The sequence below is a fragment of the Catharus ustulatus genome, chromosome 8 (assembly GCF_009819885.2).
Source record: "Catharus ustulatus isolate bCatUst1 chromosome 8, bCatUst1.pri.v2, whole genome shotgun sequence".
NCBI classification, from domain to species: domain Eukaryota; kingdom Metazoa; phylum Chordata; class Aves; order Passeriformes; family Turdidae; genus Catharus; species Catharus ustulatus.
In genome coordinates this window covers 14,894,092-14,909,115 of record NC_046228.1, presented here as the reverse complement: position 1 = coordinate 14,909,115, position 15,024 = coordinate 14,894,092, and the positions used below count along the sequence as shown (strand labels likewise).

Below are 15,024 nucleotides of genomic sequence, written 5' to 3'. Positions count from 1 at the left end.
CTTGAAACCTAAAATTAATTTCCGTTGCAAAAGCCATCAAAAATTCAAAATAAAGAGAAAAAAAAAGACATTAATTTATATATGGAAGAAAACTTAACTAAGTTTTGTCACAATTTAAGAGAGTCAGAATAGAAATATTTCCTATTATTTTCTGCACACAAAATGAAAGTTGAGATCCTTTCAATCAACAGAATAAAGGAAAGATTAACACAGTGAACATAAATAACATGGCAAAATGCTTTATGACAATTAAGACTATACCTGGATAATCTATGCAAGTCTGCAGAGTACATAAACACTCATGACATAATGCCCAGAGTTCATAATCTTTCAGAGGCCTACCATACCAGGACAACAGGAGTTTTAGAGAGATCCACTGAAAAAAACAGTGAGGATGCAGAAAGTTATAAAAAATTATCACAAACTAAAAACATTTACTAATGCAATAAAAAAAGTAAATCCTAATATAAAACATGCTCAACTTAAAAAGTAACAAGAAAATATATTTATTGCACTTGCCAGTAATGAATTAATACTATTTATTAAAAAAGTATGGCACAGTCAGCTAACTGTATGAATGAATTAATTGTTTTGTAATTGCTTCAGGAAAAGTGAGCTTTCTTACCATACTAAGGAAAGACTCTTAAAATGTCCATTGTGCAACAGACATATTTTATGATGAAACATAATTACATAATTATAGGGACAACACCTAGACTGAAAAACATAAAAAATTTAAATTATTGCCATCAACAAAACATTTAAAACCTGATTTACCCTGACAGTTGCATGTCTTACCTTGAAAATTTCATCAACATCTCTTGCTCTTCTGTGAAAGATGTTAACAATATTGACAGAATTAATTTCAGGTTTATTTGAAATCCCAGCACGTTGTTTTGTTTTTAGTCACTGGCTGCTCAATTTGTAGCAACAGCATCTGTTTTTCTGACTATCAATTTAGCTTTTGATATCTGGCATAACACTGTAATGTGCAAAGATACTGCTCCATGGAAACTTACTGTTCTTCAGAGACGTGCTTTATATTTTGTGATTTTTTATTTTTGGGGGGTGGTGTGCGTGTGAATCTAAGAATTGGAGATTTCTAGCGGTGCACACACACCTTCCCCATCAAACCGTGCTAATGGAAATTCTTATCTCTAGTAGTGGGCTCTTGACATCAGCTGCCCTTTATGATCTCCATCTACCAAAGGAACACTAAAAACACTAAAAACTAAATTGTAGGCAGAAACCTCTGAGTGAGAGCAGACCCAAAGAACCCTTTTTAAAAAGAGCACAGCATATGTTCTCTTGCATATGCAGAGCTGAGAGAGTAAATTTCAGGCCATGCTAAAGAATTACCAGAAGTAATTTAGGATTAACTCTGGAAAAAACAAACATTCCACCCTCAAAAAAAACCTCAAACAAAAACCAACCAAATAAACAAAAAAATCTCCAAACACAAAAGTGAAGCACAGAAGACAAACAAAAACCCCCTGAACTGTTTTTGTTGCTTTCACAGACACCTTTATATCCCAATCAGTATTTGTAAAATCTACATAGACTAAGGGTCTCTCCTACCCACAATGGCAGTACATCATTAACTTTGACAAATCAGCCTCTGCATTGTCATTTACTAAACAAAAGTTTTTCATCCTTTTACTGAGATGCTCTTTGGATTTTATCATGAGACACATAATGAGCTGACTACTGCACTGAATTTCATAAAGCTCAACAAACAGAAATAGCTTCAGTGCAATCTATGGAGAAAAGAAGGTCATCAATTTCTGTAGCTGAAACTTTGTTAATAATTTTAACCAGAAGACCTTCTAAAAGAACACAATACTTTAGGCTCATATTGTTTAAATATTCTTTGAAGGTGAACCAGATAAACTACATTTTTTTAATCAGGAAACTCACCTTCTGATTTACTGAAAAAGTTTCATATTCTGCCTACCTCCAACAGATAAAAATGAACTTGCTGCTATTATTCTTCTATCCTACATTGTGGCACATTGCAAAAATTAGTAACTTCAGTATAGACAGATTTGAAGCCAGGTGATAAGATTCAGTTTCATTCTCCAATTTTGCTATCACCAGCACCCTGGAGTGCAAAATTCTTTCATCCATGTGTTTTTTTACCGTATCTAGAAAAGTAAGCTCTTGAACTGTCTGATAAAAAGCCATCAATCACACAGCAGGAAGGAAAAGGACAGATAATCAAAAGAATGAATTAGTCTAGAGAGCATATAGGATAGAGCTTACACTGCTGATAGATTACTATCCCTGAGCAGCACTGTTTCCTCCTCCTGAGCACCGTGGCTCTCATGTGCCTCAAGTGTCCTTGCTCACAGACACTTTACAAAGAAAGGAGCAGTCCAATCTTCAAATTAACCCTGCACAGCTGACATGAGTGAAGAGAAACCGTAAGAGAAATTTCAGACTGACTAAAACATTAAGAAGGTTTTGGGATTTAGGAATTTTCTTCTAGTAAGTGCACACTAGGGCCACATGTTTCTCTGTAAAAGAATCCCTCCTCTTGAAGTTTATGTCTCTAGAGGCTCTAACAGCTGCAGTGAAAAAAGATGGATTTCCTTTACTGCATATACAAATCAATTTTCACTTCAGGAGAAGGTGATGAATAGCTAGCCAGGGAAAGAAGAATCTGGAAACTGAAGTTTGTTGTACAGCAGAAAGCTGCAAAGTGTTTCTCATCGCCTCTGGGATAGGCAAGCTCTTTAGGGTAAGAAAGAAATGACAGAAAGAAATTTAGGTGTGGCAGGAGAGTAGGAATAACCTAAGAGCAGCAGCAAAAGTTTATGATAAGAGAGAAGTGTCAATGACAGATTAGAAAACAGAGGATGAAGAGGAACCAGAAAACCTCTGCTTTGGAAGAAAAAAGTGTGTATGGAAAGTAAATCTTAGCATGAATGAGAATCACTGCCATCCACAGGATGCCCAAATCAAACTGAGTCAGGAAAGAAAGGATGAAGTTTGGTTACAGGTTGGTGAACTTTATTTAAATGTATGTGCTCATTGTTTCTCTGGCAATCATTCTAAAGAAATAAGAAACTTCAAATATAGTATTGTTAGCTGGTATTTGTCTGCTAGTCATGCTAATAAATACCTGCACTACTATTGTCTCTTACTATAATTCACATCTCTCCTCACCTTGATCACACCCATTTTATTCCTGAAAGAAATACGTGAGAAGGTCATTCTTCTAGTGTCCTAATTATCCTAAATTCCCACCTTCTTATACCAGAAAGAGAAACATGGAAGACTTCAGATGAAAACTGAGGGCTCAGACCTGCTGGGGACTTGTGCTTCTAACACCTTGCAGCAGTTACCCCATGTAGCCAAGGTACATGACAAGACATGCTCCATCACACATTTGCATTTGAGGTGAAAAATGCATGCAGTCTAGTTCAAACAGTTTTCAAAAGAAAAAGAATACACTTCTCAACCTATGGTTACCTATGGTTATGAGGGAACTTTTATTTAAGCCTCAATCCTAAAATATATGTAATACAATGCTCCTCACCTCTGAGGTATTTTAACACAATGCACAATTCTAACTCCACTGAACCTTGGTTTAGTCAACATGTAAGTGTAAAACTCCTTACTTAGGCATTTCTCAGGTTTGGCTGTTTTGGTTTTTAACATGCAAGTCTCTGATTCATGGCTATTACTATTCATGGCTATTACTATTTCCTAAAACGTAAAAAAAAAAATCCCCACTCAACCACCAAGAAAAAAAAATCTGAAGTGCTGGAAAATATATGATTAAATGCTTTCAGTCAAACCATCTGTAGCATGCATTATTTCTTACCTATCTATTCACATATTTTAGCAAAGCAAGGTCAAGACAACTCTTCAGTATTTATAAGTCCACTTAAACCATTATTTTAATATTGCTATTAAACACTCATGAATATATTATCACCAGTGAAAGTGCACCTAAGAGGAAACAAAATTATAATCTAATGTCTCTTTCCAATTTTTTTTCATGTTCTAAACCAGACCTTTTATAACAAAAATTATATTATCCATTTTTTAAAGTAAAAGTGTTTTTCACAGCACAGAAGTTTTGTCAGAAAATACAGAAATGGCCAAGTGAGCCATTATTGCCGACAGCTACATCCTGGTGCCATTTTGATTTATGTCCAAAGACTGCATTTTAAATCTTACTTGTTGGAAAAGTGATGGGTATTTTGCAGTGCTGCAAAGATCATTTAACAGATCTTCTATTTAATCATTGGTACCAGAATTGTAAACTCCAAATTTAGTAAAGCATTCCAACTATGCAAACATAATCTATTTTATGAACATAATGCTGGCATGTTTTAAATAGCCAAAGCAAGACTTTCACATCCTTCTTTTCTTAGCAAGCGTTATTCTGGGAATTGACAACTTTTTTTTCCTTGAAGTGTTATTTCCCCAGTGTTAAAGTGTCAGCCTCTAGCTACATGGCTTTTCACTTATCTCATGCTTGACAGGGTATGAAAGACCAACAGAAAACAAACTTGCATATGCCATGTTCCCATTAACCCTTCCCAAGTAAAGGCCGTAGCATTTAAATCACAGAGAAACATTTAAAAGGGTTAGAGATGAGACACACCTGATTGGAATGAAACTGGTTAGAGAAATAAAAGAACCCCACTCAAACTTGAAGTGAAAAATATTTATTTATGGCATGCAAAACTATAAAAATTACTAGGAAAACCCTCACAAGATACATTGCAGTAGCCAGACAAAAGCAAGCAAGTATTTTTAGTAATGCTTACTAGCAGTAAAGCACACAACAATAAGAAGCAGTGTTTGAGTATTAGAAAAATATTGTCCACTGGAGAAGTACTGACAGGCAAGAAAAACTGTCTGTTCTCCAGAGTAGACAAGGTTGATCTTCAACCGGATGGGGCTGGTATTGCACTTTCTCTAAACAATATGAATTATTGAAAGGAATGCTAGAGATACCATTCTGAAAGCTCTACTTGCTGCAATCATGCCAATCTATTATACAGAACATAGGAAAAAGCAGCACTGCAAATCTTCTGAGGTGTTTTCTATTTACCCCACAAGGCAGAAATCACATTAGTCAGGGCTTCACACTTCTTGTGCTTTTGCAGCAAATGAACAAACTCAGACTCATGCTTTCTTAAAAACGAAAAAGGTGTTTGGTAAAATTCTGGCCAATGGGAACTTGAGAGAGAGACAGTAGTTGTACTTTTGCACAGTACAGGTTTTTTTTTTCCAGTTGTCAGGAGATAACACAGAGGTAGCAAAAACTGCCATATTTTGGGAGCCTGAGGAATAAAATCTCTATTTTCTAAAAGAAAGAAGCTGAAAACATTAACCCACTGCATTTCTCTATGAAGACTCGCAATGAAGTCTGCTATACAGTTCAATGTACTAACTATGAATGATCTTCCCTCAGAAAACAAAGGATTATGAGGCTGGAAATTCAGCATTTCAGGAAGTCATTTCAGAAGCCTAGGTGTTAATATATTTAAAGGTTTTTTTTCTTCCTACAGCAGTCAAATATTCAAAGACGATTTTATGTTTGCTTTTTTGTTAAGACCAACAAGATTTTTCTAAATAGCATATTTTTATGTGGCAGAGCCTGAACATTTTCTGGAATCATTTACTAAAAAGGAGAATATAGAGTATGAGTCTATTAAATGCTTCTTCTATTGAAAAGACACCTATAAACCTCTGATATAACAAAGAACCACCAGCCTGCTGTCTTCATTTCAGATGCTATGTATTACAACAGTGCTTTGAACAGGGCACCTGGAATAAGAGTTACCTTTTTTAATTCACAGTGATTGTCCTGAGTTCAATCACAGGTGGGGACAGGATAATCTCACTGTTAGTAAGAGACTACTTTTTTCTAAGGATGAAATTCTGTTCAGGTTGAAAGGACACTTTATTTAAATTGACAAGGAAATATTTGAAGAAAAAGAAGACTTCAGAAGAATGGCAGAATAACGTCAAAATGTATTTTGGTTTACTTTTCTGTGTGTCAGTCTCAAGTGCTGCTGCAAAAAAAGCAAATGAGATTTGTTACAGCTTTTAATTTCATGGAATAATTTTGAAAAACTATAATTCCAGGGAAGATTATTTGTCTAAAACTACCTTCATGCACCCAGACTTCAACTTTTGCCCTGGTAATCCAGTAAGGACAGAATATAGGTCTTATTTTAACATTTTTTTTGAATTCAAGAAAGAACCCCTATCACTATACTCAACTTAGGCTCATAAGTGATGGCAGGAATAGAATAAAAAAGGGTGTACAATAAATGGATTACTTCTCAGAGTCTGAAGAATGCACTTGCAGAGTTTAAAAACTAAATAAAGGATTCAATATGCATACAACGAATAACCCCCTCAGAAGGCAAAATCATGCCCCATAGTACTTATCCACACTTACTATCCTCCTGAACTATAATTTAATAAGCACACCTGTTGAGGGAGAAGAGACAGGAAAGGGAAAAAGGCACAGATTCTTCAATTTGCTCTAGTTTTTGAGCTATGATGAACCAAAGACTCTTTACACATCTGATAATTCTAGGCTAGTGCTCCAGTGGACGTGTTTGGGCAAGGTGAAAAGAGGGATGGACAGAGACTGAATAAAACCCTAAGTGCCACAGTGTGGGATGGCTGGAAGATGGGCTGGTAGCAAGGAGAATAAAGTGGACTTGCCAGTAGACAAGCAAGGAAAAATCCCAACATGTTCACCTAAGAATAATTTCTGGAAACTAAATGTGTGAAGTTTGTGCTGCTCATTTTAATTCTGCCATAACAAAGCTGGAGAAGAATAAACCACTCTGCAGTTTTAGCCAGTAGCTCTCCTACCACAGGGATTGTTTATACCTCTGAGTGTGGCACAAGAAAAAACCATCTAGTCAGAGACCAAACTTGTCCACCCTGAAATATGTAATTTGAGCAGAGAAGAGACCATATTACAATTATCTATCAACAAATTCTGGTCGATTCTTCCTCTCTTATTTGGCTATTTATAAAGACTTAATGCATGAGACAACATATCCATCATATTGTGCACATATTTCAACTCTATAGTGAAACATACATAACAAACAGAGACGGCAATTTAAGAACACAGAACAAATATAGCGTTTGTACAATTTCCAAAAACTTAAATGTACATGTAAGATTTAAAAAATGCAGACTCTAGCCTCCTGAAGCTGATGGGATATTGCCATTGATTTCAATGAGGTCAGGTTTACAGTCAGGAATTCTGCAATTTTCATAAGCACCTTGGAGGTTCATTGCAAGGTAGTGAAATTTATGCATTGACAGTAACAAAGAGTTAAAAATACATGTATGCTTTGGTCATGTTCTCTTACAAATGTAATCAGCTATTAAGGAATGCTGCTCTAACACACTAGTGAGTAGATTCCATTTGTAAAATAAATAAATTAAAATGGATGTTGATTTTGCAACAGCATAAATTTCACTGTAGCACTTTACTGTTTAATTTAAGAGGAAAAAAGGATCACCATGTTTCCAATGTTAACTCTTAAAGTGTGCAGACTAGCAAAATTCCATTTTCTGGGATGCTAAAGAGGACAGGGGGGAAGAAATCACACAGTATTTAAGTCATCTCATCTCCACATAAGTGACTACAGCAACTATATAACGAAGACTTTATTTTTACTACCTGCTCATTAGTTTTGATTTCTGAACCTCTGCCTCCACAAAGATTATCTTCATTATTGTTTGCACTCATCACACCGTTGCTTAATTCTGGTGGCCTAATTACGTTTGAACCATGTCTGTTCCCACTGGGTTTTGTCGTTAACACTGAATCCATCTTGTTAAAATGTGGTACATAATTTTCATTTGACCCTTGAAAAGTTTCAGAACAGTCTTCCAACACCATGTAGTTGTCTAGTATTTTTGCTCCAGCAATTGACTGATTCGGGCCTTTTAGCATATCAGCTGATTTTAGCACTTCAGAGGTAGCACCAGAAGAGTCTTCTTTGTGATCAGATGAAGAAAAACCTATCTTTTTACCATTCATAAATGACATATGTTCTTCTAGATTCAAGCCAGACACTTGTGTGCATACACATGGTGCTTCTAAATGACAATCATCAACTTGGTGATTCTTTGATTCTATTTCTGGTGGACGACTGACAGCAAATGAATTGAGATTTCCCTTTGAAAAAGCAACCTCATTATTATTGTCTAGAGGTAGTGACTCTTGTGTTATGAGTTGATTTTTCCTATCTAGTGGTCCACTGTTGGTTACAGAAGTAAAAAAGTTATTTGTATCTGCAAGTTCAAGTGGTAGCTTTGGGAAGGTTTTCATTTTTCTCAAAGAGCCTTTCTTAAAAAGGCCATCTCTCTCCAGGTCAATCACACATGATTTTATATCCAAAGCAACACTAGCAAAACTATCAGTATACACTGCATGTTTGTCCTCTTCTTTGCTCTTTTCAGTTTGAGTTGCAAGTTGAGAATGTTGAGCTTTCTCATTATCCAGATCAATTTGCATTTCCTTTAAAGCACTTTCCCTGCCAGTCACCATGGTAACTACAGAAGAGTTGTTATGACAGGCAGTTGTCACCTCTTCCACTGCAGACGAATCACCTGCAATGTTGTTTTTCTCATTTGAATATAATTTAGATCCCAAACTTCTCTGACACATTCTTCCCTTCCACATGTTATCACAGACATCTAGGTACAAAAACAGACGCTTATATTAAATGTGTATTTAAACCTTCTAATTTCTCCTTGTAAATCTTTACATTGCTTTTTTCTGCCACTGCTGTTAGGTATCTTTAGTATGTTACACGAATTCTCAATTTCTGAACAAATCACTTTGAATCATAAGGGACACTTTAAGCATGTTATGTTAATTAAGAGTTTCATGTCCCTGTTTCCTCACCACCAATCTACAAATATTTAATAATGATTTGTTGTAATCTAGAAAGGAACCTCTAACAGGAGAGCACACAAGCACAGTCTTTGAAAAATCATTAGATATGTCAGGCAATCTAAAGTTTTAGATTAAATACGTTTTAACGTTACCTTGAGAAGCACCAAATGATTCAATTGAAAGAACTCTTCTTCCAACAGCAGACAAGCTTCGACAAATATTACTTGATGAAGCAATCTTCATTTTTTCTTCACATAATGACAAAATGCTCTAGAGAAAATTAATGTTAAATACTTATTTAATAAATAGATTTGTGAATTTTGACTAACATGAATGATGTTAATGCTCACAGTACAACTGAATTTATATGATGCCACATTGGAGGTCTTTCTGCTCCAATTCTTTATACTGTGTGTTTCTATTATGTGGTTGAATTAATTTCTTGTTTTTACCATGGGCTATTATGAAGTCATTCAAGTTTTAGCCTACAGTTAGAACATCAAGAACAACAGATAAAAATTATCTTAAATGCTATCCTTTATGAATAGCACAGTGAAAATGCAAAAAGCTAGTGTTGATTACTTTTTTAAACAGCCAATGCTTCACTTGAATTCAGTGACACAGGCAGGATGATGAATATTTTTATTACTGAAATTACATTAAAATTAAACCCTGAATCTTTTAAAAACTGCAAAATACAAACATCTAAAAAGTATTCTCAGTTAGAGAAGGCAATCATTATCACATTACAAGAAGTAACAGTACTTCATATCTCTAACCTACAGCCTGAGTACCATTTGATGGCATTAGCATTGGTCTCACACATAATTAACTACAGATATTCACACAGGAAATAGAAGAGAGCTGCCTTTCCAAATACATCCCACCATTTCCTCAGTAACTATTCCTAGATAAATACTGATGAGACCTCATACAGCTCTTAGGAGACGCTCTCAGTTCCCCATTATCCCACTCAACTGCTCCTCTGCTGCTGTGCCTGGAAGGAAGAAATTGGCCCTTTTGGCTCCCATATGGGATTGTGGAAGGACAGGAAATGGGAGACAGGTATCCAGCTGTGCTGAAGTCTAGCAAGATGCCTAGAAAAGTCTAGGGGCTCTCCCTGCAAATGGCTCCCACAACTCTGTTCAAAAGTGTGCAGCGGAAGGAACAGAAAGAACATACTCAAAGCAACTCTTCTATATTATCCAAGACCAGTTATTTTTGGGATGATTTAAATAGTCATAAACAGCTTTCAGAGGCTACAGACCATTTGGAGATGAGAGAGTTCTATATAATCCCTCCTCTGACAATAGTAAACAAACAGAAATAGAGCAGCTAACCAAGCAGGCTCTGTATTAGGTATGGCCTCCTGCCTGGGTAGTCCTTAGTCAGGGAGCCAGTATTATTTACTTTATAATAATTAATCTGTTAATTCTTTTGCAGCACTCTTTCTGCAAAGAATTGATCATAGGTGCTATACCATTTAGAACAGACACTATCAGCTCAAGAAAATGAAACACTTGCTCCCTCCCCAACTCCCCCTCACCCCTCAAAATAAAAGTAGATAGCACTATTCTGAAGTAGAAGAACTGAATCCAAGAAAAGACAGATTACACAACTGTTATTCTCTGGTTACATTCTCACAGTCTGCAAAAACATTTTCACATGAACATCAAATCAGGTAACCAACATTTAGAATATAAATACTTTGAAAACATCAGCTTGAAAAATCCTGTATAATTTCAAATTCTTGCTAACAGCTAAAGGTAAAATATGGAATAAAATACAAAATCCAATAAAGATATCTAAGCCTTTATGTATTTACAGAAAAACTCGTTAGTAGTAATGCTTTGAGCAACACTGCTTTGAACATGCCAAGGAACAGAAGTTTCCTGGGGCAGGGTCCCTATATCCCCTTCTTAAATGCAATCCAATTATCACACAAATTTCACACCATAATGCCAGTGCTTTTTTTCCCTAATGACACTGTTTCTCTGCAAACCAAATATTAAATGGGAACAAAATAGTTGATGAGAAAATTTAGATCTACCAGTGTATTTACCCAACCTTCTTAAAAATCCAAGCACTAACATCTATATCTACTTTTCAGGTTCTATATCCATTAGAGTGGGGAAAAAAAAGAATTTCTGCAGAGCCAGGGAAGACCTCAACTTTCTTGCAAAACCTGAGCATACTTCTTATCAAGACTATCTTGATAATTACAAAGATTAATGAGATAGAGATTAATGAGCACACATACAGAAATACTAGTATTGCTTTTTTAAAAACAAAAAATGATGTAGGGCTGTTTTACCTCAATATCTGGCCTATTTTCAGGATTCTCTTCTTGCATTTGTTCCAATAGGGTGTGCAGGTCTTGTCCAAATTCTGATTCTGTCTCAGGTTCTACAATATATTCTATTGCTGCTTTCAGTGTGGCACCCAAAGAATAGATGTGTGCCTGCATGAAGTTAAAAAAAGACATTAAATATGCTACCAATTCTCTCTCTCCTGACACCAAAGCTTCAAGATCACACAAGCTTACACTATTTTCAATGTTAAGGTATCTGTTTGCTGGAAAGGTGTTTTAATTTAAACATAACAAATAAAACCAGTTTCAGACCTGCTTTAGGGGATATACTCACTGCAAATAAAATGAGATCTTGCGGGGTCCAGTTAGAACTCATTTTCCCTTGTCAATAACCAGCATTACAAATATTACACCAGGTTGCAATTAAATATAAAACTGAGAACCCTGTGTTTGTGAAAGTATTGTTTAAAGTTAGAAGCATGCTAGAAAGTTTGATTGAAGGGAGACTGCAGTGACATTCCTCTTAGCAGGGAAACAAAATGTTAATTTGGAAAAAAATCCCTTTTATATATGGCAATATTTTTGAGTACTTTTATCAAGCATAAAGAAAAGGAGAAGAAAAAATACAGCATAATACCACTTGCCACTGAAGACACTTATGACAGAATTTTTAAAAATACTCCATGTTTTCCACCTCTACCTCTCTTAAAGCCCACTACCTCGTGATGGGTTAGGGTTAGGTGAACCAGCAACTTTCTAAAATGTAATGCTAATGCAGTAGATTTCCCACGCAACCCAGCTGCCTCTTAATTTCAGAAGCATCTTGCTTCTTGGGGGAAAAAACAAAAAAGGAAAAAAAAAGCTTTTTAGATCTGTTTAAGTAATGGCATTTTATCCACAATGGCCTGTATTTCATATTCCATTCATAGAATACATTTCAGAAAAATTAATAAGCAAATATAAGTGCAAGTTTGGATAAACATTTCAATGGTGATGCAGAATAGCCAGGAATTCAAATGTACTGAACACTGTCCTCTGAGGATTACAGATACATCCATAAATAAAATTATGATTGCACTTGTACATTAAATTGGTTTTAATGCATTTGCTACACACTTTACCATCTCTTACCTTAGAAAGAAGGCTGACTTGAAGGTAAAAAGTAATTTCCTTCCTCTATCCACTTCTAACTTTGTCATTAAGGTGTATTTTTTGTCTCTAAATTGTATAAATTGTACTTTTTCCACAGGTATGCCTGTAGATTTACTTTCCAGTGAGGCAGGACACCTCCATGAAGGAAGTGAACATCATATATCAGGAAGAGCTGTGTGTGTGAGATTGGACAATTCCTCTTTTCCCCTCTCCCCTCCATGCCATCCCCAAACCAAGAACACATAAAGCAGTGCTGACCGCTGGCTCTGAAGCCTTGATTTATTTTTGGGACACACCAAGATTAGGACAAGCATCAGAAAAGCAGACTATATGCCATCCGATTTGATAGAAAACATAAATTTTTTTCCAAAGCAGTAATTTCAGTATCAAGTTCTTCACTGTTATACAACTTCATCATTAAGCAGAAGAGGTAACTGAAGAGTTTTGAGAATTTCAGAGGAACTAAGACAGGAACCATTATTTTTATTTTGATGAAGCAGAAGAATGAAGGTCATCCATTTATTCCAAAAGTAAGGGTTATTTTCCCCTGGTCCTGCTCCCTGTGCCACATAAACTACCATAACCCCATTCCATGGCAGCAGCCCTACTGAACCTCACCCTTGACAGACCAGGTTTTTTTTTTTTTTTTCTCTAATATAGCAGACCAAGTTGGCAAAAGGATACAAAACCATGAAGCCTGAGCAAATAATCTACTAACAGGGTGATGAAAAAAGTTTTTCTTTCATCATAACCTTTCCCATACTTATATCAGCTGCAGAAACTGCACTCCACCTAGACTAACAGAACTACTCACAGAAGAAGTACAATTCTTGTAAGTAAATCCTTAAAGCTTGATGGTTTACAGTCCATATAAATTAACTTGCTAGAATATTAACTAGGTAAAAGTAGCATTACTCTAAGCCTGCCCAAGACTGAAGGCCTTAAAAGGTAACTGGAACTGAGAAAAAATTATTTAAAAAAAACAAATCTATATTTATAAACTTTAGTATATTTCACTTGGTGCAAGAAATTTAACCAAAATTCCTTCCAGAGTAGGAACTTATTATGTTTTTTTTTAATGCATTTTTTTTCTGCAGACTGTTCCGTAAGCTTCTGAACACTGAAAAAGTGTACAGTGTAAAACTTATTCCTTGATTTTGATACTAAACACTATTTTTCAGTAACCAATGTAATTTTTCATTTCTCAGTGGACAACAGAAAACTGAACATGAAGTTAAAAAAAAAAGGAAACAAGGACAAACTTAGCAATATAGTACAGCTCTATTTAAAGAGCCTTTTGTATAAATGTAGTACTGTGCTAGGCAGTTTAATGTATTGATATTTGTAAATTATTCCACGTATTTGATAGGATCTGCAACAAGTGACATCACCTCTGTTCCGCAAAATTACTATTACAGAAACAAAGTAATCAGCCCCTAAGAGCTGAAGTTAAAAACCACACTGCTCAAGTTATGGACTAATGCCACACAGACCAAGCCATGTTAGAATAGCAGAAGAAGTAATGCCATGTAGTGTGGGGACACCTCTGAAGTCAGAAAGTGCTTCCAAAGAGAATAACTTCTGAACAAATAATTAACTTTAGTAGAAAATGGATAAGAATTCACTATTTCTTATAATACAGAACAAGAAAGCCTATTTAAATATAATTTCATATATACAACTTACCAGTTCCAAAAGCAGAACAGAAAGATGAGGAGTTTAACTTTAAGTGATCAAATTGATTTGTTTTTGACAAATGCTGGATGTGAACATTACAGGACAGAGGAACAAGGGCAGAGCAACACATTACCTCATCCCACGTTTTTCAATGAACAATTTCTGCTCACAGTGGGGTACAACTCATTTGCCCTAGTCTGCCTTTAAAAGCACAAGTGTCTGAGATGCAAGCACACAGGTTTCAATTCCATTTTACTGTCCTATTTTAAGGAAGTTCACTGTGTCTTTTCTTGTAAAGAGAAAGGTCAGTCTCAGACTGAAGCAAGATCTTTTTTCCCAACACACAAGAAGTTGCTCTGTTTAAGATACTTCCTTTCCTTGGACATGCAGGAAAACTAATTCTGCAGATGGTAGTTTTAAGCACCATAGCTTGTAACTAATTTCTGTGTTAAAACATTTATAGGGAATGTGGACACTTTTTTCAACTTGAAACTTTCTTTCAAGTAAATCCCCTTTTTACCTTTCCTCCCTCCCAGCACTCCAAACACCACTACTGCCAACCCAAAAGAAAAAGAGGAAAGAAAACTCAGCTATACAATCAATTTCCTGAGCTGGCAGTATACACGGGTAATATTTAAGATAATCCAACATAGCCTTAAGTCTGTCCAAACTGGAGCAACGAGAAAATGAGTTTACAATCATCCACTAGGTGGGGTGTTCCCCAAGTTAATGCATCAAAAGGCTTCTACTTAACTACACAGCTGGGCTTAGGAAGAAAATTTCACTTCCTGGGAAAAAAAGAACAAGATGGGTATATGTAATAAATTAAGCAAATTCTTAAGTACGAAATACATAATGCTTACTAGAAGTGACTGCTGTCAACGAAAACAATCTCACAAGCAAGCTAAAGACTTTTCCGTCTGCTCCATGGAGAGTAACAAAGAGGAAAGGGTGGCAAACAACTTTTCTTCTGGCCAGT

The 15,024-nt window shown here is 35.7% G+C and overlaps 1 protein-coding gene across 3 annotated transcripts in view; it reads right to left on the bottom strand.

The window, feature by feature from the left end:
• The window catches only part of KNDC1 (kinase non-catalytic C-lobe domain containing 1), a 58,589-nt gene that overhangs the window by 23,212 nt on the left and 20,353 nt on the right, over positions 1 to 15,024 (bottom strand). For all 3 annotated transcript variants that reach the window (XM_033065716.1, XM_033065719.1, XM_033065717.1), the window contains 4 exons: positions 11,220 to 11,366; positions 9,058 to 9,175; positions 7,682 to 8,703; positions 262 to 376 (listed from right to left, as the gene is read on the bottom strand). In XM_033065716.1, the coding sequence (XP_032921607.1) occupies positions 262 to 376; positions 7,682 to 8,703; positions 9,058 to 9,175; positions 11,220 to 11,366 (1,402 nt within the window). The remainder of the gene's footprint in view (positions 1 to 261; positions 377 to 7,681; positions 8,704 to 9,057; positions 9,176 to 11,219; positions 11,367 to 15,024) is intronic.